At 40.5% G+C, this 22,473-nt stretch overlaps 2 protein-coding genes across 6 annotated transcripts in view; one reads left to right on the forward strand and one right to left on the reverse strand.

Moving 5' to 3' along the window:
• The window catches only part of NAPEPLD (N-acyl phosphatidylethanolamine phospholipase D), a 40,012-nt gene extending 35,975 nt beyond the window's left edge, over positions 1-4,037 (forward strand). For all 5 annotated transcript variants that reach the window (XM_047848594.1, XM_047848596.1, XM_047848597.1 and 2 more), the window contains exon 5: positions 781-4,037. In XM_047848594.1, the coding sequence (XP_047704550.1) occupies positions 781-909 (129 nt within the window). In that variant the 3' untranslated portion in view covers positions 910-4,037. The remainder of the gene's footprint in view (positions 1-780) is intronic.
• Positions 4,038-4,043: 6 nt separating this feature from the next.
• Positions 4,044-22,377, reverse strand: ARMC10 (armadillo repeat containing 10). The gene is made up of 6 exons (XM_047848600.1): positions 21,955-22,377; positions 16,814-16,962; positions 13,854-13,988; positions 10,633-10,809; positions 5,982-6,053; positions 4,044-5,091 (listed from the first exon to the last, which is right to left on the reverse strand). The coding sequence occupies exons 1-6, from the start codon at positions 22,091-22,093 to the stop codon at positions 4,840-4,842; spliced, it is 924 nt and encodes a 307-aa protein (XP_047704556.1). The 5' UTR covers positions 22,094-22,377; the 3' UTR covers positions 4,044-4,839.
• Positions 22,378-22,473: the final 96 nt, after the last annotated feature.

Here is a 22,473-nt window from a genome sequence, read left to right on the forward strand (position 1 = left end):
GAGAAAAAAAGAATCTTTGAATAAAGGAAAAAAATAGGAAACAAGGGGAAATGGGGGAAATGCTACCAGATTTTGTTCTCTGGGTCCCTCTTATACTCTGTAGACTACAGTGTCGATATTTGCCTAGGGATTTGAGGGTGACAACCTTCTAGGAGCCAAAAATCTTTCTCCAGCATTTGTTTACACTCTTACAACCTAAGCTTCCATATTCTTTATTAAAAAAACCTTTTTTTAATGTTATTTTTGAGGGCGTGAGCGAGTGTGAACGGAGGAGGGGCAGAGAGGGAGACACAGAATCTGAAGCAGGCTCCAGGATCTGAGCTGTCAGCACAGACCCTGGCGTGGGGCTCAGAGTCACAGACTGTGAGATTATGACCTCAGCCAGTTGGATGCTTAACCAACTGAGCCACCCAGGTGCTCCCTAAACTTCCATATTCTTAAAAAATGTTGGTAATATCTAATTCTGTAATACTATCTTTGGCATTGATTCCATTTAGACTGGAATTTCATGTAGTGAAAGGGTCATCAGGTTTCATGCAATCTAGTGATGTTCAATCTAAGTTGGCACCAAATTTGACATTCATGGTATTTGGACAGATAATATATTTCTAATGACTATATTAGAAAATGTGATTGGCTCATTTGCTAATGCTTGAATGAAAACACATTATTTTAAGTAGGCATATGTTGGTTATTTTAGTTTCAACTCTCATTTGAAATAACCCCCCAATATATGCAAGGTTAATCCTTTTCCATTGTTTTCTGTGTGCCCTCTGCCAGCATTACTTAGAGCCCCCAGTGAAACTGAGTGAGGCTCTAGGAAGATACGGACTTAAGACTGAAGATTTTTTTGTCTTGAAGCATGGAGAATCCAGATACCTCCATACTGATGATGAAAACTCTGAATGAATGTGAGCACGTGAGCTTTTAGTGAAAAAGGTATCCTCTAAGCTTCTAGGAAAGACTAAGAAATTCATGAATATTAGGATGTTTTACATTTGGAAACCACTTCTATAAGTTTGTGTTGTATGTTTTGTGTGACGGCTTGCTTGCTACTCCAAATGCCAGTTCATATAAAGAAGAGTTCAGAGGTGGGTCATTTAAATACTGAATTGGCAGAGGGGAATTTGAATCCTGTCTCAATGGTAGAAGCATTGAAATGGAATTTTTTTTAAAGGATTATGCTTTAGTGGTAGAATTTGGAAGTTAGGAAAACTGATTTTAAAGTCTTCTTTCTGTTCTTCTGGTGAAGGGCCTTCTACAGGTTAAGTCTATCTACCTAGATGGTTTGAGGCTGCACATCTAAACTTCTAATTCACATTAGAGTAAGTGATGGAATGGACACCTACCTGCTTACAGCATTTCTTGTTCTGTCCACATTAGCTTATATGCCAAATGTTGAATGATTTATTTTTTTAAGTATAAAACCACAGGAGATTGGGCTAAGTTACCATTTTTAAAGACATCATTGTTTCAAAGAGGAATAATATATTCTGTTGCACATCCCCAGTCCCCAAATCAGAAGCTGCCTGAGTTGGGCAGAGGAAGGGAGAGTGTGGTTATGAGGACATGATTGATGACATTTTCTATTTTTAATCTACAAGTCAGACCTGCTGAGCACAAAGATCACTGCAAGGAAATAGTATTTTACAAAGATAAATGCAGATCTTAAAATGTTAACAATTCCTTCTATATTCTTTTCTCTCCACCTACTCACCGCCCCCCCCCCCCATTTCTTAGCTCCAACCCTCGATGTATCAATAAGATTTATAAATAATTTATGTTTTACATGATTCAGAGGTCTTATATTTTTATATTAAATGACCCATACGCACAATTCTGCTTTTACTAAGCTAGCACGGAATACTAGCAGTTTAAAAGTAGTTCTGGGAATTAGGTGACCTGAGTTTAGTCCCGTAAGGGCCCTGGGATTGCTCTGAACATTCCTCAGAGCCAATGAGGTACATTAGAGGCCCATCCCATCTTCCTGCTCCCCAGTCTCAGTGAAATAAATTTCATTCGCAGAATAATCAAAGTAGGTTTTTTACAGCATATGCTACATGGGCAATATTCTATTTATTTTCACATACACATCTATGCACGCCACCTGTTAGCCACTTAATTGGAATTTCAATCCTGCTTCCACCATGGTTTTCTGTGTATCCTGCCACAGGTCACCTACACTCACTGTGCCTCAGTTTCCTCATGTGCAACAAGAGGATAATTTTGACCTACCTCCAAAAGAATGTGAATAGTGATTTTTTAAAAAGCACTTTGGAAATATAAGGGAGAAAATTATTTCTTAAGACCTCACTGCCTACTAGAGATCTGAAAGCTAAAACTAGGCTCATGCTTTTGGTCGCGTATCGTTCCCATTGCAGATTCAAGCATCTGTACCTAGGACATGAAACACTGAGGATTAACAACTTCATCTCATTTTGTAAATTTGGGGAGTAATAGCCAAAATAAATGTAAATGATCTTCATCAAAATTTAGCATTTTTTATCTTACAAAGATGCAAATCTGTCAGGGGGAAATGTGTATATAATGTGTGTGAATATATGTGATTTGGAGGCACTAAAGCACAAAAAATTTCCCTGTAAGATAACCTTCAGGAAAACAAAAACTGAACCACCATAAACCTTTCACTCTGAAGGAACATTCTAGCAAGCAGATGGGAATGGAGAAGTTAGGTTGATGGTGGATTAGCTTTGGGGCCTGGTGCCCTGACACTGGCTGTGTTCACGCAGTCGCCCTCCTTCTGTTGCACGCTGCATTCAACGCGCATCTCTTGCCTCTGCTCTCTGAAGCAGACCAAGCTCATCTTAATTTGCTCCATGAATGGCCTTAACATCATTTCTGTATTCATGTGCACTGTGTAACCGCGGGGCTCTGAGCACTTTAAATTATGTTCTAGTTCCACTGAATTAGGCCTGCTTCCTCACAAGCTTTAATTTTTATTACCATTCACATTCTTTCTGTGTTGACATTTTGTTAAGTACATCGAGCTTCAGGTCTCCTTGTACAGTCTCGTTCTATTGAGTGATTTCCATTGTCTCACTTAGCTACATTTTGTACGTTTATGTACAAAACAAAACCAAATTTTGAAAAGCCAGATGCACTCTTTAGCCTCTATTCATTCTAACCTCTGCGGTAATACCTTTTACTCGATCTTATTTGATCAGTTTTATTTTGCTCTTTGGCACCCATTCGAACATGTGAGATTTGATTGAGGATTCCTTCTCCTGGGGAACCCCTTGATGTTCCTCCCTGCCTGGAGGGTGGGATCACCCAGTGAGGGGCAATCCTGAGAAAAGCCAAGATATGCCATGATCTGCACCAACCTAGATCCGTTTGTGTATTTTCACATTTCAGACCTAATGCTTTGATCTCCAGGAAATGGGATGATCTAGTCAAACTAAAAACAGAGGAAAGAAGATGCGGGGTTTTAGAATCCAGTGCTGCCAAAGCACATTAAAGCCAAATCCTAGTTTTTATCATGTGCACACTTTGATTTTCACTAACGAAGGCAGATTTTTAAAAAATTCGTTATAAAGAAATGTGCCTTTCAGGGAATTAGTACTTTTATTCATCAGTGATGCAAACCTAAGTAGTGTTCTTAGCATATACACATTACTGCTATAGCCACCTGGGAACTTCCATGTTTTCACCTTAATACTGAATCCTTTTTCTACTATAAAAGTAATTCTTCCAAGTTTGATTTCTATATTGGGATAAGCCTGAAAATACACATTTTTCTGTTTGAGGATCTGTGACTTCCTATGGAAATCCACATATTTACAAATGAACTTAAAGTACTCGTACGGCTTTGCCTTAACTACCTGGAGTAGGAAAACTTCTGCTTGCATACTGGTTTACTTAATACTAAGCATGGTGATGGTTATGAACTTGAACATTATAAAACCTGGCTGAATGGAAATCTATTAAGTTGTTACAATAGCTTATGGAATAAAAATTTACAATATGTGAAAATCTCTAAAATATGGATGAAAATTAATGAATAAAGTACTATCAAGAGAAAATGTGTATGAACTCTTTTCCTTTTTATTTAAAAAATTATAAAACTTATGCTCATAGTAAAATTCAGACAATTGAAGGGTAAACATAGAAAAGACCTTTCCTCAGTCCCATCTTGGTATCATTCTAGAAAATATTCTCTCTGGATGGAAGCATAAATTGTTCATTTAAAAAACACATGCCTATTTCATGGATGCCTTTCCACATGAGCACATTCAGACTTATTTCTTCTAAGATTAGGTAAGTGACTTAACCAGTTGCCTGTGGATGGACATTTGATTATACACGGCATCTTCACAGGCTGGTGTACTGAGTGGGAGTGGTAAGGACGGGGAGAGTTTTCACCAACTCAGACTAAACTCTACTGCTGGGAACAGACTTCTGGAAGCATGTGGTATGGCTGGGCTGGGGGGTGGCCTCAAAGGCTCAGGAACTCTACCACGAGAACAAGGTAATTCCTGCGGCAGCCCCGACGAACTAATCACACACTAACGGGGTCTCAACAAGTAACTGCACATCACTTCTAAGGGCAGGTTAGCTTACACGTAAAAAAGAAAACTGTCATGTCACGTAGAGGAAATAATTGAAGTAAACTCCACAAACAGCAAAATAAAAAGACATGCTTTCAGAACAAGCTCTTCATTTGGTATCAATAAAATGGTTCAAAATAAACCAGAAGACCATGGCAAGTTATGTTGTGTTAATGTTGAAATGTTGTGTTAATGAGGAAATTACCATTTAAATTCAGCAGGTGAAAAGAATTTCAGCTCCCTTGGTAAGGAAGATGAAAAATAGGACCAATTAGAATTTTGGTAATACTGTTACCTTTTCCTTCACGTCTGCATCATGGTGATCAACTAAAGCTCTCATTTTCTGGGCACATTCTTCTCCGTATAACAGGAAAAACAGTGAACCTTTAGGGAAAGTAGGCTGCATGGCTGAACAGCCTTCTTTTTTGCAGCAGTTATTTATATTCTGAAATAGCGTAAGAACACGAAGAAGGATCTCCTTTGCCACATGGCCGTCATAAAGGGAAAGAAATGATGAATCCACCTGAAATAGGAAACAATGACTATTATTTTTTAAATTTTTGAAAATATTTTTCATGTATATTTTCCCACTTGAAAACTACACTGAATACATTTTAAAAAATCTTGTCATAGAAAATTATCCCTAAAATCACCTAACATAAATGTAAAATCTTAATGCACCCCTATACTGTATACCAATGGAAAAAAAGAAGCTTCATAGTTTTAGCTGAAAAATTCTGTTTTCTTAGAGTCCTAGATTGTAGTCATTTGGAAAAACGCCCATATCCTTTTTAAGGTCCAAGTTTCCTCATGGGAGCTCATCAACTCCCCAGACATTTGCTGCCCACTGCACACTGTGGGCATGGGGCACATGGATGAGGTCACTGTCACAGGTTCCCTCCTTTATAGGAGTTGACGCCTGTTTGCTATCAGTACTGCCTTCGCTTTCCTCAGAACACTTATCACAGCTTTTAGTGATCTTGTTTTGTTACATATTTTTGTCTCTTCTCACAAGCTCCACGAGGACAGGCACCATGCCACGTGCGCCCACTGGTGTGTCCTGGCACTCAGCCCGGCATCTGGCACATCCTGGGGACTAGGTAGGTGAAGACTAGCGTTTCAGTGGATGTGAAGATACATGTGAACACAAGTAGGTCAAGTATAGGAGATGTGACGACATACTGGTACCCCAAAATGGACAGGCAGAACGATTATAATTTATTATTGTCAGGGAGAACTTTTCCAAAATGATTTTTAAAAGGAAAATATGTTCATTACAGAAAATCTGGGAAATTCATATATAGGCAAAAAGAACCAAATTAAAAAAAAATCTGTTAACATGTTGAGATAAATCTTTCTAGGCCAAATCTATATATTTGTATAACTTACAAAACAAATATGTAAACTACTTACTTGGGCACCAAGTAGTCCTTCTGCCATGGCTGGATTTTCAGATAAATTCACAAGCAGCTTCAAAACTTGAACCTGAAATAGGAATAATACTGGTTTGTTTCAGACCAGTGAGCATGGATTTTCCCTTCCCGGCAATACTGCCCTCTCACTGCGGTCACATTCTAAAGTCCTGCCCAGGCTTCCGGGTCTGGCTCAAATCCTTTGCCCCACAGAGCCCTCTCTGCGTGCATCTTGTGAGGGCCTCTCTCCTCTTCCACACCTGGTGCACTCCGGGAGCACTTCTCACACAGCAGGCTTATTTAAACCTTACTTTTTCAAGTACATCGTCAGGGAAGAGATCCTGAATGTCTCATTGCCTACCCAACCCCCAACCCATGGTAATAAACAACATCTGTTACATAAATGAGCTTTATTATGATTACTGGTAAGTGAAATACGATCTTTGGAACAAAAAAAAGAATCTCTCAAAGCTTGGTTTATTTCTATTTAAAGTATGAAAATCTTGGAGCAGTTCAGTTACCAAGACTAGATAAAAATATGGCCCTTTTCTTTTTTAGTAGGTTACTATGAACCTTTGAGCTTATCTTTTTTTATATGAAAAATGTTAAAATCTTTCAAATAGGCAGTGATAAAAATAATCAGCAAACAAATGTTAACTTCTAGCAGACTAGCTAGAATATCGGCATTCCCATCACTTATAACTGGTCAGTATAGACCCCCTGTCTGCAGGGGATACATTCCAAGACCCCCAGCACATGCCTAAAATCATGGACAGTATCAAACCCTATATATACTATGTTTTTTCCTACACATACATACCTAGGATAGTTTAATTTATAAATTAGGCAAAGTAATAGATGATCAATAGTTAATAATAGAATTCCAGTAATGTGCTATAACAAGTGAATGTGATTTCTCAACATATCATTCGAATTTTAGTGTTTGTGAAGTGAGCACTCTCAGAGTATATTGTTCTGTGCTCATCCTTTTTTAATGTTTATTTTTGAGAGAGAGAGAGAGAGAAAGAGAGCAAGCGCAAGTGGGGAAGGAGCAGAGGGAGAGGGAGAATCCCACTGACTGCAGAGCCTGATGTGGGGCTCAAACTCACGAACCATGAGATCATGACCTGAGCCAAAGTCAAGAGTCGGATGCTTAACTGAACGAGCCACCCAGGTGCCCCTAACCCTTCTTATGAGGTAAGGTGATAAAATGCCTGTGTGACAAAATGAAGTGAGGTGAATGACAGGCATTTTGATTATTTGGCTACTAGTGACATTCTGATGGTAAGTCAGAAGGATCATCCACATCCCAAACGTGGTTGACAGCAGATAACGAACTACGGAAAGTGAAACCACAGATAAGGGGGGACTACTGTAAAAACATCATCAAATACAATTCCTATTTACAAACAACAGTCATATAAAGCTATACTTTGTAAAAGACACTTGAAATTACACAAAGTGAGGAGTGGCGAAGGTGCTCCCCACCAGACCTGGGAGGGAACCTACATCTTTATTTTAGAAGACTTTTTGGGTTTTTTTTTGAGAGCACAAGCCAGGGAGGGGCAGAGCGAGGGGGACAGAGGATCTGAAGTGGGCTCTGCACTGACAACAGCGAGCCAGATGTGGGGCCTGAACTCATGAACCATGAGAGATCAACACCTGAGCCGAAGTTAGAAGCTCAACCAACTGAGCCACCCAGGCGCCCAGGAGACTTTTTTTTTTTTTTTTTACATAGGCACTCTGTGTTTCTATAGAACATTTTGAAAAAGTGATAGAAAAGCACAAAGGAAAAGGAAATTCACCCATATTTCCGTGACTAGAAACAATCACTATTAAGTTTTGGTATTTTCTTTCTGGTCTTTTTATATACCTATCCTATGTATGCACATATTCCTTTGATCATGTTGTACATACTAATTTGTTAAAGAGGATAAAAGGGTTTGCTTAATTTTATTTACCAACTATTTAAAAAAAATTTAAATGTTTATTTTGAAAGAGAGAGAGAATCCCAAGCAGGCTCCATGCTCAGCGTGGAGCCTGATCCCCCAACTGCAGACGACTGAGGCACCCAGGTGCCCCCACCACTGTGCTTTTATAAAAGACCTACATAATTAGTACCTGTTTCTCTATCCAAAAGGAATCCAAAGAGGATTTTTGCTTTTACAAAAAAAAAGGCAAAAAATGAAAACAGGGTTGGGTGCTTGTTTTGCAGCCAGCATTAGTGGGGGCATCATGCACCCCGGGAGCTCCGCTCGGCATCTCAGCATCAAGCAGCCATAGCTTTGAACTGTGCCTGTGAGCATCTGCGCTTTATCTTGATTTATTTTGTGCATCTGTGAGCAAGATGTGTTCCACGCTATCAGAAAAGTCTGAGAGAGGTTTTTTTCTTGGGTCTGGGACCACTCAAAACTTTTTCCATATAAATTAATGCTAAGTGCTGCTTCGCGTCATGCCATTTTGGCTTACGAAAAGATTTACAGGAATGCCCTACTTTCAGATAGCAGGGGAGACCTGTGTTTGTATTTTGGTTTGAACCATGTTAAGCTCTTTCTCTTATCACATGTGCCCTCTTGTGGTGACTCCATGACATTTCTTTCAAGCCATTAGTTCTTTGCTCTCACTGGAGATTTAACAAACACAGGGTTTATTTATGTTAATCTCCCATTACTTATATTTGGTTAGGAATCACTGCTGTACCCAAAAGATTATTATAGGATGGTCAGATCTCTTATTAAAAATAAGATTTCTAGGGGCGCCTGGGTGGCTCAAGCGGAGCAGCACTCTTGATCTTGGCTCAGGTCATGCCCTGCATTAGGCTCCATGCTGAGAGTGTGGAGCCTGCTTAAGATTCTGTCTCCCCACCCCTCTCCCCCACTCATGTGCTCTCTCTAAAAAATTAATGAGAAAAAAATTAAGTAAAAGATTTCTAAAAATAAGTTTTCATTTTGGTGGTTATTTACTAAGAAAATACCTAAAACGGGTACATTTTCTCACAAGTGGATTATTGTCCATTAGCAGCTCATTTGTAAGTTGGAACTCTGCATTCACTTTTTATGGAAAAATGATGTTATAATTGGGGTCAGGTTCCCAGACAGACCAAAAAAGCAAATTTCTATCCCAGAAATGCTGTACTAGGCAATGGAATGGAAAAACAAAACAAAAATAGAACATACTATTGTGGTGTGAGTCACCTTCTAAAAAAGTCATAAAATATATTAAAACACAGACCATGTCTGAGACAGATCCATACAGCCCCAAGGCCAGACTCGCCTGGCTCGAAACTCAGCGTTTCTCCTGAGGTTTTGGGTAAAGCAGCTGCAGACTGGGGAGAGGAGAGATCTGTCCTATATTTGTGATGCTACTGGGAACAGGGAAGGGTTTCCATGGCGCCTCAGAGGCTGGAAGTTACCTTGCTCCCCTGGGGAAAGAGATGTGGATGGGTGCTTGTGTTTTGGAAACTGCGTATGAATGGAGCATACTGCAAAAATACTGCTAATAAGATTATTACATTTAATGTTCAGTGCCTTTGGGTAAATCTTAGACCAGATCCAAATAAGTCTGGCTACTGGCAAAGTGGAAAGTCTGAAACAAATTTTAAAAGGACTGTAGTGAGGCTCTCCTCATCACATTTGATAACCTCAGACATAAGGGTTATGATGATGTTGAATATTTGAGGTATGGCTTCAGTGATGTTGAATATTTGGGGTATGGCTTCACGTTTAGTCCTTCTAAAATGCTCATGTTTTTCTTTCAACCGTGCCAGAGAACACTGACCAATATAGTAAAACGCTGATGAATGACCAACCCAACTAATCGGAACCTTTGATTAGTCTACCTTCTGTTTTTATGCTGTTTCTCAAAGAATGGCACTTGAGAAAAATGCCCACTAATATGAGGGGTTTACCCAAGTTACTTTCATGGGGTGTTTCCTGAGATCCTACTTAATTCAGGTTAGTCTCTGTTACCTCTTACCATCTACACAACTGGTCAAAATCAAGCACCGAGACATCTATTACTAATTTAAAAGTGGTTTTCAAAAGATTTTTCAGCAAATAATGTCTAAATCAAAAAAAATGTTTCTAACCTCAGGCTAAGCAAAAATTCAATTAACCAGCATTAACTCAGAGACTCATTTTACTCAATTATGTATAATTATACCTGGTGGTGGGGGGAGCCACCCATGTCACCTCAGTAAAAGGCAAACTGGTTTTCAGAAAATCAAACAAATGTCAATCTATGGATAAGTGAAATAACAGATTTTCACAAATTAATTTTAAAATTGAATATTTGGGGATAAACATAATTAACTTTCTTGGGTCCATGAAAAGCCTTTTAATAAACTTTCGATTCCAGGGACGCCTGGGTGGCTCAGTCAGTTAAGTGTCTGACTTCGTCTCAGGTCATGATCTCACAACTCATGGGTTCAAGCCCTGCATCAGGCTCTGTGCTGACAGCTCAGAGCCTGGAGCCTGCTTTGGATTCTGTGTCTCCCTCTCTCTCTGCCTCTCTCCCGCTTGCACTCTGTCTCTCTCTCAAAATTAAACAAACATTAAAAAAAATAAAAATAAATAAAAAACTTTCAATCCCAGTCTTAATAAACTTGATGCAATAGTTCCTTGCACTTCAAGTCATAACCGTTTCATTTGTACCTTGGTACTTCCGTTTCCTGTAAGCAACACATGGAACAGGTCTGTAATGTAATTGTGAAGCATGTGCTGGTGGTCGTTTGTAACTGTCATGTTTGTTAACAATCTCAGTCCAGCCAGCTGCACAGCAGAGTCCAGGGGACCAGAGAGGACATCCTTACAAACTTGATTGATGTATACCTAGGGGGAAAGAAGTGAGCATCTTAATTCTCCAAAAGTCTGTGTGTTAAATAGTAACTTTTCTGCCCAGTGGAGCAGGGCAGTTGTTCAAGATGAGACTGGCTCCGCAGAAAAGACATTTCTATCCAGCCCTTGAACTTGGGCAACTTTTTTGATTTTTAAAGCTACCTTTGGGTAGCTTTTTTGCTAATGCCAGGCAATGTGCTAGCATTTTACAAATATACCTGACTTAATCCAGAAGAGGATGGCCATTTTACAGATAAGGACAAGTCCTCAAGAAACTTGGATCCCCAGCCCAATATCAAGCCAGCTGGTAGGGGAGCAATGTCCAATTCCAGAGACCATGCTCTCAACACCAGTGGTCTCTCAATTATTGGGGGCCTCCCAACTCAGTCTACCTTTCTGTGTTAACTGGTCTAGGCACACTAGGACCAAGGAGGAAGACATGTCTGGCCATTTGGCATCAAGGTAAGTATCTTAACAATAGGACCCTATCCTTACGAAGTAAAGAATAGAGGAAACAGTGAAAGAATTTTTCTCTAGGGTTAGTTCTATCAAAAGGAGAGGGAAAACTCTCTTTGACCCAGTTTTCTTATTTACCTAGTTTATGCATACGAATTCCTCCTTCCTGATACTGTTAACTGCCACTGGGAAAACAAAATGCAAACAGTACAGGAGTACTATTTCACACATGACAGAATTGAACCCACCGGTGATGGAAAGTTTTCTGAAACTGTTTTCTATTTCTGGCCAGGATCTTTCCAGCTTGGAAAAACTAGGTCTCACAGATAATTAACTATTCACCTAACTAAAAACTCCACCAGAAGTTCTAACTGCTAAAGAAAAAAAAATTCCTAATATGAAATGCTAAGAAATTACCAATTGTCCCATAAGCCAATTCTAAGTTTTTTAAAAAACCGAAGGTATCCATGGTACCATAGAAACTAGAGTAATGGCAGTAAAGTAAAGAGAGACTAGATTTTTAGTCTTGTTTCAGATCTGATATAAGTCACCTGGCTCTCTTTGGCCAGAATTTCATCACATACCTACCCATCCTTAGAAAAAAAAAAGGGGGGGGGGGACATTTCTTTAGCTCTTTATAAATCATATATCTTCATAAGAGGCTGATGTCTTTCAAAGCATTTCCTAAAATGCATTGAGCATTTTTCTTTTTTTTTAATGTTTATTTATTTTTGAGAGAGTGCGCAAGCAGGGAAGGGGCAGAGAGAGAGACAAGGAATCTGAAGTAGGCTCCAGGCTCTGAACTATCAGCATAGAGCCTGACCTGGGGCTCAAACTTGTGAACCACAAGATCATGACCTCACCCGAAGTCAGATGCTTAACCAACTGAGCCACCCAGGTGCCCCAATATTATTTTCTCCAAGTCTTTTCACCGGTTCAATTTTAGCAACAAGATCACCAGATGGACCACCTTGGTTATTCCTGGAGCTGCGCCCACCTCCCCTTGCTCCTTTTTCTTGGAATTCCCTCCCTCCGTAACTCTGCTTCTAGAAACCAGACATTCTTCAGAGCCAGGTTGTACTCTACCTTTTACAAAACTTTTGGATGAGATCTTGTCCTTCTATGTGCTCAACAATGTTTTACTTACATTTTTCCTTTAAGTACTTCATGTTCTGCCCTGCATCATGCCTGTTTATGGAGTTGCCTTCTCTCTCCTAGCTTTCTTAAAACAAGAGTTAATTGTGTTCATTTCTAAACTCTGTACCACAAAGTAGGAGCTCAATGAATGCTGAAAAAACAGAAGTTCCTAATTTATTTTATCTTTCTGCTGGTATTACCAGACTCTGACCAGTTTCCTTTACCACACTTGGATTAAAATGAACCCCAGGAGCGCCTGGGTGGCCCAGCTGGTTGAGCATCTGACTTCAGCTCAGGTCATGATCTCATGGCTTGTGAGTTCAAGCCCCACGTCGGGCTCTGGTGCTGACAGCTTGGAGCCTGGAGCCTGCTTCGGATTCTGTGTCTCCCTCTCTCTCTGCCCCTAACGCACTAGCATTCTGTCTCTCAAAAATAAATAAACATTAAAAAAAAAAAAAAACGAACCCCAAACTCAAAAGCATAAGGCACCTCTTACCGCCTGGTTCAGATGCCTCCTTCCTCTGCCTTATTCTCCATAAAAAAATGGGCAGAGGACCTGAATACATATTTTTCCAAAAGATACACATATGGTCAATAGATAAATGAAAAGATGCTCAATATCACTAATCTTCTGGGAAATCACTAATCTTCTGGGAAATACAAATCAAAACCACAGTGAAGTCATATCTCATACCCAGAATGGCTACTGTCAAAAAAAAAAAAAAAAAAAAAGTCTTGGCAAGGATGTGGAGAAAAGGGAATCCTGTGCACTGCTGGTGGGAATGTAAATGGTACAGCCACTATGGAACGCAGTATGGAGAGTCCTCCAAATATTAAATATACAACCACCATACGATCTAGCAATTCCAGTTCTGGGCATTTATCTGAAAACGGCAAAAAGAATAATTTGAAAGACATATGTACCCACTATGTTCACTGCAGCATTATTCTTAACAGCCAAAACACAGAAATAACCTGTGGTGACAGGTGAATGAATAAAGCACATGTCTATATACAATCGAGTATTATTCAGCCATAAAAAGGAAGGAAATCCTGCCATTAGCAACCAATGGATAGACCTTAAGAACATTATGCTAAGTGACATGACAGAAAAAGACAAATACTGAAGGGATCTTTTATATGTGGAGTCTAAAAAAGCTGAACTCACAGAATTAGAGTAGCGTGGTGGTTGCCAGGGGCTAAGGGATGAAGGAAATGGGGAGATTTTGGTCAAAAGGCACAAGCTTCTAGGTGTAAGATGAGTAAGTTCTGGGAGCTGATGGATAACAGGGTGACTATACTGTATTATATACTTGAAAGGTGCTGGGAGAGTAGATCTTAAATGTTCTCACCACACACACACACAAAAGGTAATTATGGGAGGTGATGGAGGTCCTAGGTAACACCATAGAAGACTCACACATTTGTGATTTCAGCTAACTTACCTTTATCTTCACTTGATTTTCAACATTCACACTCAGGTTATTCAGTGCATTTAAAGCCTTCTCTTTAATACTGTGGTTGAGATTGTTGATTTTGCTTCCAATGATTGGAATACCACCCAATTCACGAATAATGACCTAAGAGGGGAAAAAACGAGGACCATCACTTCAATAGGCACCCCCTTCATCAAACTTTTTGCATCTACAAATACAAATAAAAATTAATGACTCTTTGGGAATACCTTTCCTATGCACAATCTGTATTTCTTATTTTACTTATTTATTTATTGTTGAGAGTGAGACAGACAGAGGGTCCAAAGCAGGCTCTGTGCTGAGAGCGGAGAGCCCAGTGCAGGGCTCAAACCCACGAACCGCGAGATCACAACCTGAGCTGAAGTCGGAATCTTAACTGACTGAACCACCCAGGTACCCTTGTAATTCTTATTTAAAAAAAAAAATTATTAAATTTTATTAAAATTAAATTTCCATAATTTTATAGGTAAGAAAATAGATTGGAAATAAATTACAATACATAGTTATTTAAAAACTATAGCTTGGAGATATACAATGAAGATTTGCAGAGCTACTTAAATGATCTCAAAGCAATTTACAAATGATTTTCCTCTGAAATAAGTTCTGGGACTTTCCTATTATAGGCAAATTTGGAAAAGTGTTATGCTTTGCTAAACTGTATTCTTTGGAACACAAATCCCTCAAGATATTAATAGATGTTCCATTAAGAAAAAAAAAGGTTTCATGGTTAAGTTTGAGAAACTGTGTATATTAAGTGCAAACATTTATTTATTGTGAAGCATTCATATATTCATCATGTGCATCAGGAATCTCCAAGAGGGGACCATTCAATATAGCATTTCCACGAACTGTACACAAAATAGAGGGAAGAGTGGGGTCAGAGGAAACACCTATCAACACCTGGAAGACTTGGGAGTTCCACGCAATTTGGGAAATGATAGCCAAATTTCTGAAGAAATAATAATCTGGGGGATTTCTCACCATAAGTTGCAACACTATGCTACTACTATGCGCCTTAGTCCTTCCTCAACATTAAAAGATGCATGAACTGCTTCTATTCTTACAAGAAAAGTAAGCTGAACATTACTCCTGTTGGGCCAAAACATGCCCTTCTATGAGAAAAAGAACAAAAGAGTATCTTGCCATCATCCATTTTTTACCAACAGCCCTAACCCCTACTCTACTGTCCAGAGTGGGCTCAGCACTGGGAGAAAAAGAAACCCCCTGTGCAATCCAGGTTCTTCCCAAAGAACTGTGATTACTAGAAAACAGATTTTTGTTTGTTTGTTTTAACTATCCTACTAAAGTAGATGAAGGCACTGTAATTTACGACCAGGGGCACCAACTTCCATTAGCCAAGAAAACACTCGTTCAAGCAGTGGCTACAGACACACTCTTCAAGCTACAGTTTGTTTCAGAGAGATATGAAACAATGGCATCAGAAACAGCACTATATAGGCATGCTAACAGTTACCATCTGTTGTTTTTGTTTGTGTGGCGCTCCCCCCTGCCCGGGGGGCAGACAGAGCACCTCTTTTCTTCCATTTAGTCTCCGATGGGACGGCTGGGCGAATGTGCTCACACCCACCACATCCATCCCCTGCTGTCTGGCCGTGAGATGCTCACGTGAGTCAAGCCTTGCTACCCATGGCCCAGGGAGCCTTATTAGCACAGCACCTGACCCTGGCTGAGCAATTCCACCTTTCAGGGATGGAGGCTTGGGTGGCCAGTGGCTTTCTTTCCATCCTGTGAAGAAAACTTTTTTGTGGCCAAAGAGGTAAAAAACCAATATACAAAAAGAAGCAGGGATAAGCACAGCCAAAAGATGGAGGGAGGGAGAGCTCTGATAATGCATTCCGGAACCTTAAACGTTTCCACTTGTGCCTGAAGCCAGTGCTATTCTTGGATGTCCAAGTTAACTGAGCTCAGTATTTTCCTTTTTGGTTTAAAATAATTTAAGCTGGGGGCGCCTGGGTGGCTCAGTCATTTGAACGTCCCACTTTGGCTCAGGTCATGATCTCACGGTTCGTGGGTTCGAGCCCCGTGTCAGGCTCTGTGCTAACAACTCGGCCTGGAACCTGCTTCGGATTCTGTGTCTCCCTCTCTCTCTGTCCCTCCCCCACTCATGCTGTCTCAGTCTCTCTCTCTCTCAAAAATAAATAAATATTAAAAAAATTTTTTTAAATAATTTAAGCTGGGTTCTGTCACTTGCAACTGAAAGAATATGAGTAATCAACAAATATTTTTTATATCTCCCTATAAATCTCAAAAGTTTTACAGTAAACCTTATCATGCTGGAAAAAACTTGATTGAAATAGAGTGTAAATTCAACATAGTTTTCATGACAAATTTAATGAAAGGCATTAAAAACCCTTCCAATTTTTTTTTTTTTTTTTTTTTTTTTTTTTTTTTTTTTTTTTTTTTTTTACTTTTTCTCCGTGGGAGTAATAGAGAGAAGGTAACATTCAAATTGAGCTAGAGAGACTTAGTGTTACCAAGTCGCTGTTGGTAGAAGGTAACATTGGTTAGTGGTTGTTAGCAATCAAGGGCCCACCTGCATCAGAACCACCCCCATGAGACTTACATATAATAGAAGGCATGTACTTCAATGTTAGATGCTTTCACTTTTCAACTACAACAAGGTTGAGTTTCAAATTGAAAAAGCCATGCAATACTAAATGTGGTATAGATAACATTTATCTACTAACCAACGTGATGCCTGTGATGAACTTCAAGGGGACCTCAAATCCCAGTAACACTATGTCACTATTAGGATGTGCTTTTCAGGAGCAAACATTATGCTGGAGGGATACATCCCCACACCACGTATATGAGGAAAGTGAGGCTCTGGGATTAAGTACCTTATCAGGGTCACAATTACTGCTAGGGTGTAAGAATGGGAGGTACCCCTTCTGAGACTAGATACTTACTTGGTTAGCTGAAAAGGCTGCATTGTTACCCAAAGTGACCAAAGCTCTTTCGATAATTATAGGATCATCAGTGGACTCAAGCAGGTAGAGGAGTTTCTGAAGCTGGTCGACATTTAGTATATCATCGTATGAACCATCAGTTAAATCTTCTGCAGAAGAACAAAGTTATTTAAAACTCTTTAAAATCAATAGGAGATTAAAGGATTTTTATTTTTATTATTTTGAGAAAGAAGAAAGTGAGGGGAGGGAGGGAGGGAGGGAATCTTAAGCAGGCTCCACGCCCAGTGTGGAGCCTGACATGGGGCTCAATCCCACAACCCTGGGATCATGATCTGAGACAAAATCAAGAGTCAGATGCCTAACCGACTGAACCCCCCCGCCCCCCCCAAGTGCCCCTAGATAATATTTTTAAACAATATTAAATGCATACTCTGATGCCAGGCACAGTTTTAAGCATGTCATCTACTTTATCTCATTTAATGTTCCAGTAACCTTTGGAAGAAGATACCATTATAATTCTCAATTTACAGATGATAAACTGAGGCTTACAGACATTAAGAAATTAGCCAATGGTCACTTGGTATTTCTTTCTTAGTAAGGCACTGCATGCTGAAACATTTTCTATTTCTTTTAAAAATCAGGTACACCTGTCCAATGGAACACTTGCCTAGAGGCATAGATTATTGAAGGAAAAGGGTTTGCATTAAGCAGATGTTTTCTGATCACAATTTTAAGAGTACCTCAGGTTGGAGACAAAGTTATGGGAGTAAGCCAATCATGCTGCTAGTGCGGCATTTTTGTTTGGTTGGGATTCTAGATGCTAGAATAACAGTCTTGCTGGGGGCAAGGACAAAAGCAAAGCTCTTGTTTTGAGTAGAGCTAGAGCAGCTGAATACTGGATCTGGTCAGTGACTTTTAGAATTTATAGCTCTATCTTAAAAAAAAACCCACAACTATATTTACAGAAATTACCACAGGAAGAATAGAAACCATTTTATAACACCATCATTGTGTGTTTGTTCCTGAAAAATGAACCTATGATTACAGGTTAGACAGTAGACATGTCCACAATTCACTGCCAGGGGAGGGGCAGCCTACAATAGTTGCTATATGATGTCATATCTGTGCCTTTAAAAAAATATTTATTTTGAAAGAGAAAGAGAGGGAGACAGAGGATCCAAAGCAGCCTCTATGCTGATAGGACAGAGCCCGATGCGGGGCTTGAACTCATGAACTATGAGATGACCAGAGCAGAAGTTGGAAGCTTAACTGAGCCACCCAGAAGCCCCTGTGCCTTTTCGTTTTTAAAATATATACCAAATTATTAAAGGTGGTTATCTTTGGGTGTTGGATTTTGAATGACTTGTTTTCTATCCTGTGCTTAGGAATATTTTTTTTCTTTTTCGCAATAAATATGGATCGCTCCTGTAATGAAAATTAAGTACAGTAAAACCTTGGATTGCAAGTAACTTGTTCTGAGAGTGTTCTGCAAGATGAGCAAACATTTCTAATACATTCTAACTTGATAAAAGAGCAATGTCTTGCAATGCAAGCAGTATGTGATGCCGAATGTCACATGATCACAACTGAGCCAATGGTGTTCTCCCTCTCTCACTGCAGGATTGTGGGTGATCATCTCCCATGTTCAGATGCTCAGCCTCAGGCTGCGGTGTTTGGCAGAAATCAGAGAATTTTCAGAACATTGGAAGGTGCTCACAACTGGCACTAGTGTATTTTTTGTTGCTTCAAAGCGCCTGTGGACAGTCCTTCACTTTTCTGTATTAAGAGTAAGCTTAGGAATGCTTGCTTCATTCTAGGTCAGGCTGCCTGCAGATCTAGACCCTGTCCTCTGCTGCCTTACATTGCCGGTTACATTAAATACAGTATATGACGAGAGTTTATTAATACTGTACTATAGTCAACACCCATGCGAGCGTATACAATGGCCCCATGCAGAAAAAGGTCAGAAAAAAGGTGGTAAGGAGATGATTACTTTTGAAGAAGGAAATCTCACACTGAGAAGTATGAATGAGGTGTGCAAGTGGCCAAAATTCAAGAAGTCAAAATTCAAGAGGTGGCCGAGATTTTATAAGAAGTCGATGTCTGCATCTCGTCTGCAGAGGAGGAGGAGGAGAAAGAGGCAGAGGAATCCCTCATTTCAAATGAAATTAGGGAGATATGTCAAATGTGGGAAACTGCAAAATTTTGTAGAAAATCACCACCCAAATAAGGCTGTAGCAGTGTGAGCAATGAATCTGTTTAACGACAATGCAATGTCACATTTCCGCGAAATCCTCAAAAGGAGGCAAAAGCAAGTGTCATTGGCTAGGTTCCTTGTTAAAGTTGCATGAAAAAAAGATTCTACAGAGCCAGTAGACAGCAGTGACTCCGTTAGTGATCGTGAAAGTCATTCTCCACAGTAATCCTCCTCTCATCTCCCTCACACCAGCCACGAAGGTTGTCAAAGGTAAGTGCAGGTTAATTCATTTATTTTTCTTTATATTTTGTATTTTATTATTTTGCATTATATTACAGTATTGTAATCATTTTTATATGAATATTTTTCGGTTGTGGAATGAATCATCTGAGTTTCCATTATTCCTTACGGGCAAATTCTCTTTGATATACAAATGCTTTGGATAAAAGCATGTTTCCAGAACGAATTATGCTCTCAAAACAAGGTTTTATATACTGTATAATGTCACATATATAGAATCTAAAAACAAACAAAAAATGAGTTAATCAATAGAGATTGGGGTTGCTGGGGGCAGGCGAAGGGGGAGTGTAAAATGGATGAAGGTGGTCAGAGTACAAACTGAGTTTTAGATAAATCAGTCTTGGGCATGTAATGTATAGCTTGGTGACTACAGTTAGCAATACTGTATCGTATACTTGAAAGTTGCTAAGAGAGTACATCTTAAAAGTTCTCATCTCAACAAAAAAATCTGTAACTTTCTGAGGTGAGAGATGTTAACTCAACTTACTGTGACTGCTCAGCAATATGTACAAATACATAAATCAAATACATCAAATTGAATGAAATATATATACCATATATTTGATATCAAATACATACATATCAAATCATTATACTGTATACCTATCACTAGTACAAAGTTACATGTGAATTATATCTCAATTAAAACAAAAAAGATCATCTTCTGAAATCTAAGGTTGATGCTAAAAAAATGGGTACTTCTCAAGTCTTCTTCAAAAATAAAGGTGTGTAGCTTCAGGAAGAAGGGGCCATGAGCAACTTATTTTGTAAATTGCCTGACCTAAGGTAATGGTGACTTCGGAAACTGGTAAAATTAAGTTTAAAAGTAACACTATCCACGTTTACCAAGTTAAGAAGGTATCTGAAGTCCAGGCCACCAGACCAATTGCCTATATGGAAATCTCTCAAGGACAACAAATTAGGCTGTAAGTAAAGGTAAATAAAGATCTTAAAAAAAAAAAATTGTTTTCCTTTGTGCCAAAAGGAAATACACTTTCCCTCTACTCTGTTTTCTTAAGAGTGTTTCCTTGAGCAAAGTGGTAAAGCTGACCCTGGAACAAGGCAGGCGCTAGGAATGCCAATGCCTGAGAAGTTGAAAATCCATGTATAACTTTGGACTCCCCAAAACTTAACTACTAACAACCTGCCATTAACTGGAAGCCTTACCGAAAACAGTCATTTAACATATATTCTGTATGCTCTAGGTCTTATATGCTGTATTCTCATAATAAAATAAAGAAAATCATAAGAAAAATACATTTTCAGAATTGTACATATATTTACTGAAGAAAATCTGCTTGTAAGTAAACCTGCACAGTTCAAACCCTGATTGTTCAAGAGTCAGCTATAACTGTAAATCCTCTCTTTGACATAAATGAACATCTTTTTAAAGGCTAAGTAACCCTCTTGTCAGTTTACAATGCAACAAAGTGTTTCTTAGAGGCTTTGGGACTATCTGTTTGAAATGTAAAGATCAAGAAAGATGAAGCCTTGATCTCTGAGTTTAGCCTTGGCACCTGGCTCCCTGCTGTCACCTCCTGTTTATCCTAAAGATACTGAGAAGTCTTATTTTTCCTCTGGATAAAGGCAATTAGCTAACACAAATAGCCACCACAATTACTAGTGAATATACGATGAACTATGTGTAGCAAATGGTGTTGTCAAGTCCGCTTAAGGACATGTTAATCTTGCGAACAGGCAGGTAATATGAAATAGATTTTTATCTGCCTGGGTACATAAAAGAGTGAGCACTCTTTTTCAATCCCATTAGCAGGTGGCCTGTGACGACTCAGCAATCTAGTTTAATGCTTATTCAACAATACAACTCTTTAGTTCTTTTGTCTATTTGTAGAGAGGAATTTCTTAGTTGGTAGTTTTACTTTTAATTATTTCTGTAACAGCGTCCATGACCTGAAATATTCCTCCAGAACATTCAGCAAATCCTCAGAATCCCGAATGCACCAATCAACTTTTGGATGGCAATTTAACCACACACTTGCTCACCAGGAGGGTACCCTCCCATGCAGACAACTGTTTCAACTGATATATACACCTGTGTCTGTACTTCCAGGATCTCTCTGCAACTTTGTGTATGAACCAGTGACATCAAGGTACCTCCCCTCTGAGGCTGGGCCGAATGCAGGCAGAGATAATCCTCAAGGGTTCCTTCTTCCAGGGCAAGTCCAAGCACAATTTCATCATCTACCGCTCCAAGGCCAGCAAAACCCGGGCCACAGTAGGGACAATCCCTTTGGTAACACAGAGTCTGGGAAGCAAGCTTTAACGTGAGGAATAATCGACATGCTTTTGAGAAACCTAATCAACCCTCCGCTGTGACGCCGCACTCAGGCAGGAAAATCGGGGCAACTTTTCATCCCACGATTTTGAACCAAATAGAGGCAAGGGGCGGCTCAGAACCCTACCCGCTCCCAGTCAAGCGGACGACCCGCCCTCTGCACCTGTGGTTCTCGACCTTGTACTTCTCACGAATCTCCCTCCCGCTCTCCCTCCTCCAGCTCGGCTCCTTTCTCTGCAAGCACGGGAGAGCCACGAGCGCCAGCAGTCTTCAACCCGCACCCTCGGGATAACACCGAGGCCCCGCCGGCCGTCCCCGGCCACCTGCTGGGCACCCCTGCGGCCTCACCTGCGGAGCGCGAGGGGCGCAGCCTAAGCCCGCGGTCGCCTTGCCGCTGGCCCCGCGTGAGCTTGTAAATGCAGTAGCAGGCGCCGGCCCCGAGGACCAGGCCCGCCGCCACCCAGCCCACGTGCCGGGAGCGGCCCATGCTACAGCTGGGGCTGAGGAGCAGCGCTGGGCCTGGCGCGGGAGGCTCCGAAGCAAGCGGGCCCCGCCGCCACCCCAGCGCCAGCCGAAGGGCGAGAAAGGAAATGGGGCTTGAGCTCCGCCTCCCGGAAACGGCCCTGCTAAAATAGTAAAACCGCCCACTCCGGCCCCCAAGCGTCCAGGCCGCTCGGCAGAGGAGGGGCGGGGGGCAGGGCTATGTGAAGGGCCGCAAGGACTGCGCGTCCCCCAGGGGGCGCACTGGGGTCCGCCGCTGTCCGGAGGCGGGTTTGCCCTCGCTTCGGCCCGGGCCCCGCCCCACCAGGGCCGAAGCCCGCCTCCCTCCCGGCTGCCCCGGGCGGTAGGGGCGTGGAACTTCGGGTG

Source organism: Prionailurus viverrinus, chromosome A2 (genome assembly GCF_022837055.1).
Source record: "Prionailurus viverrinus isolate Anna chromosome A2, UM_Priviv_1.0, whole genome shotgun sequence".
Lineage (NCBI taxonomy): Eukaryota > Metazoa > Chordata > Mammalia > Carnivora > Felidae > Prionailurus > Prionailurus viverrinus.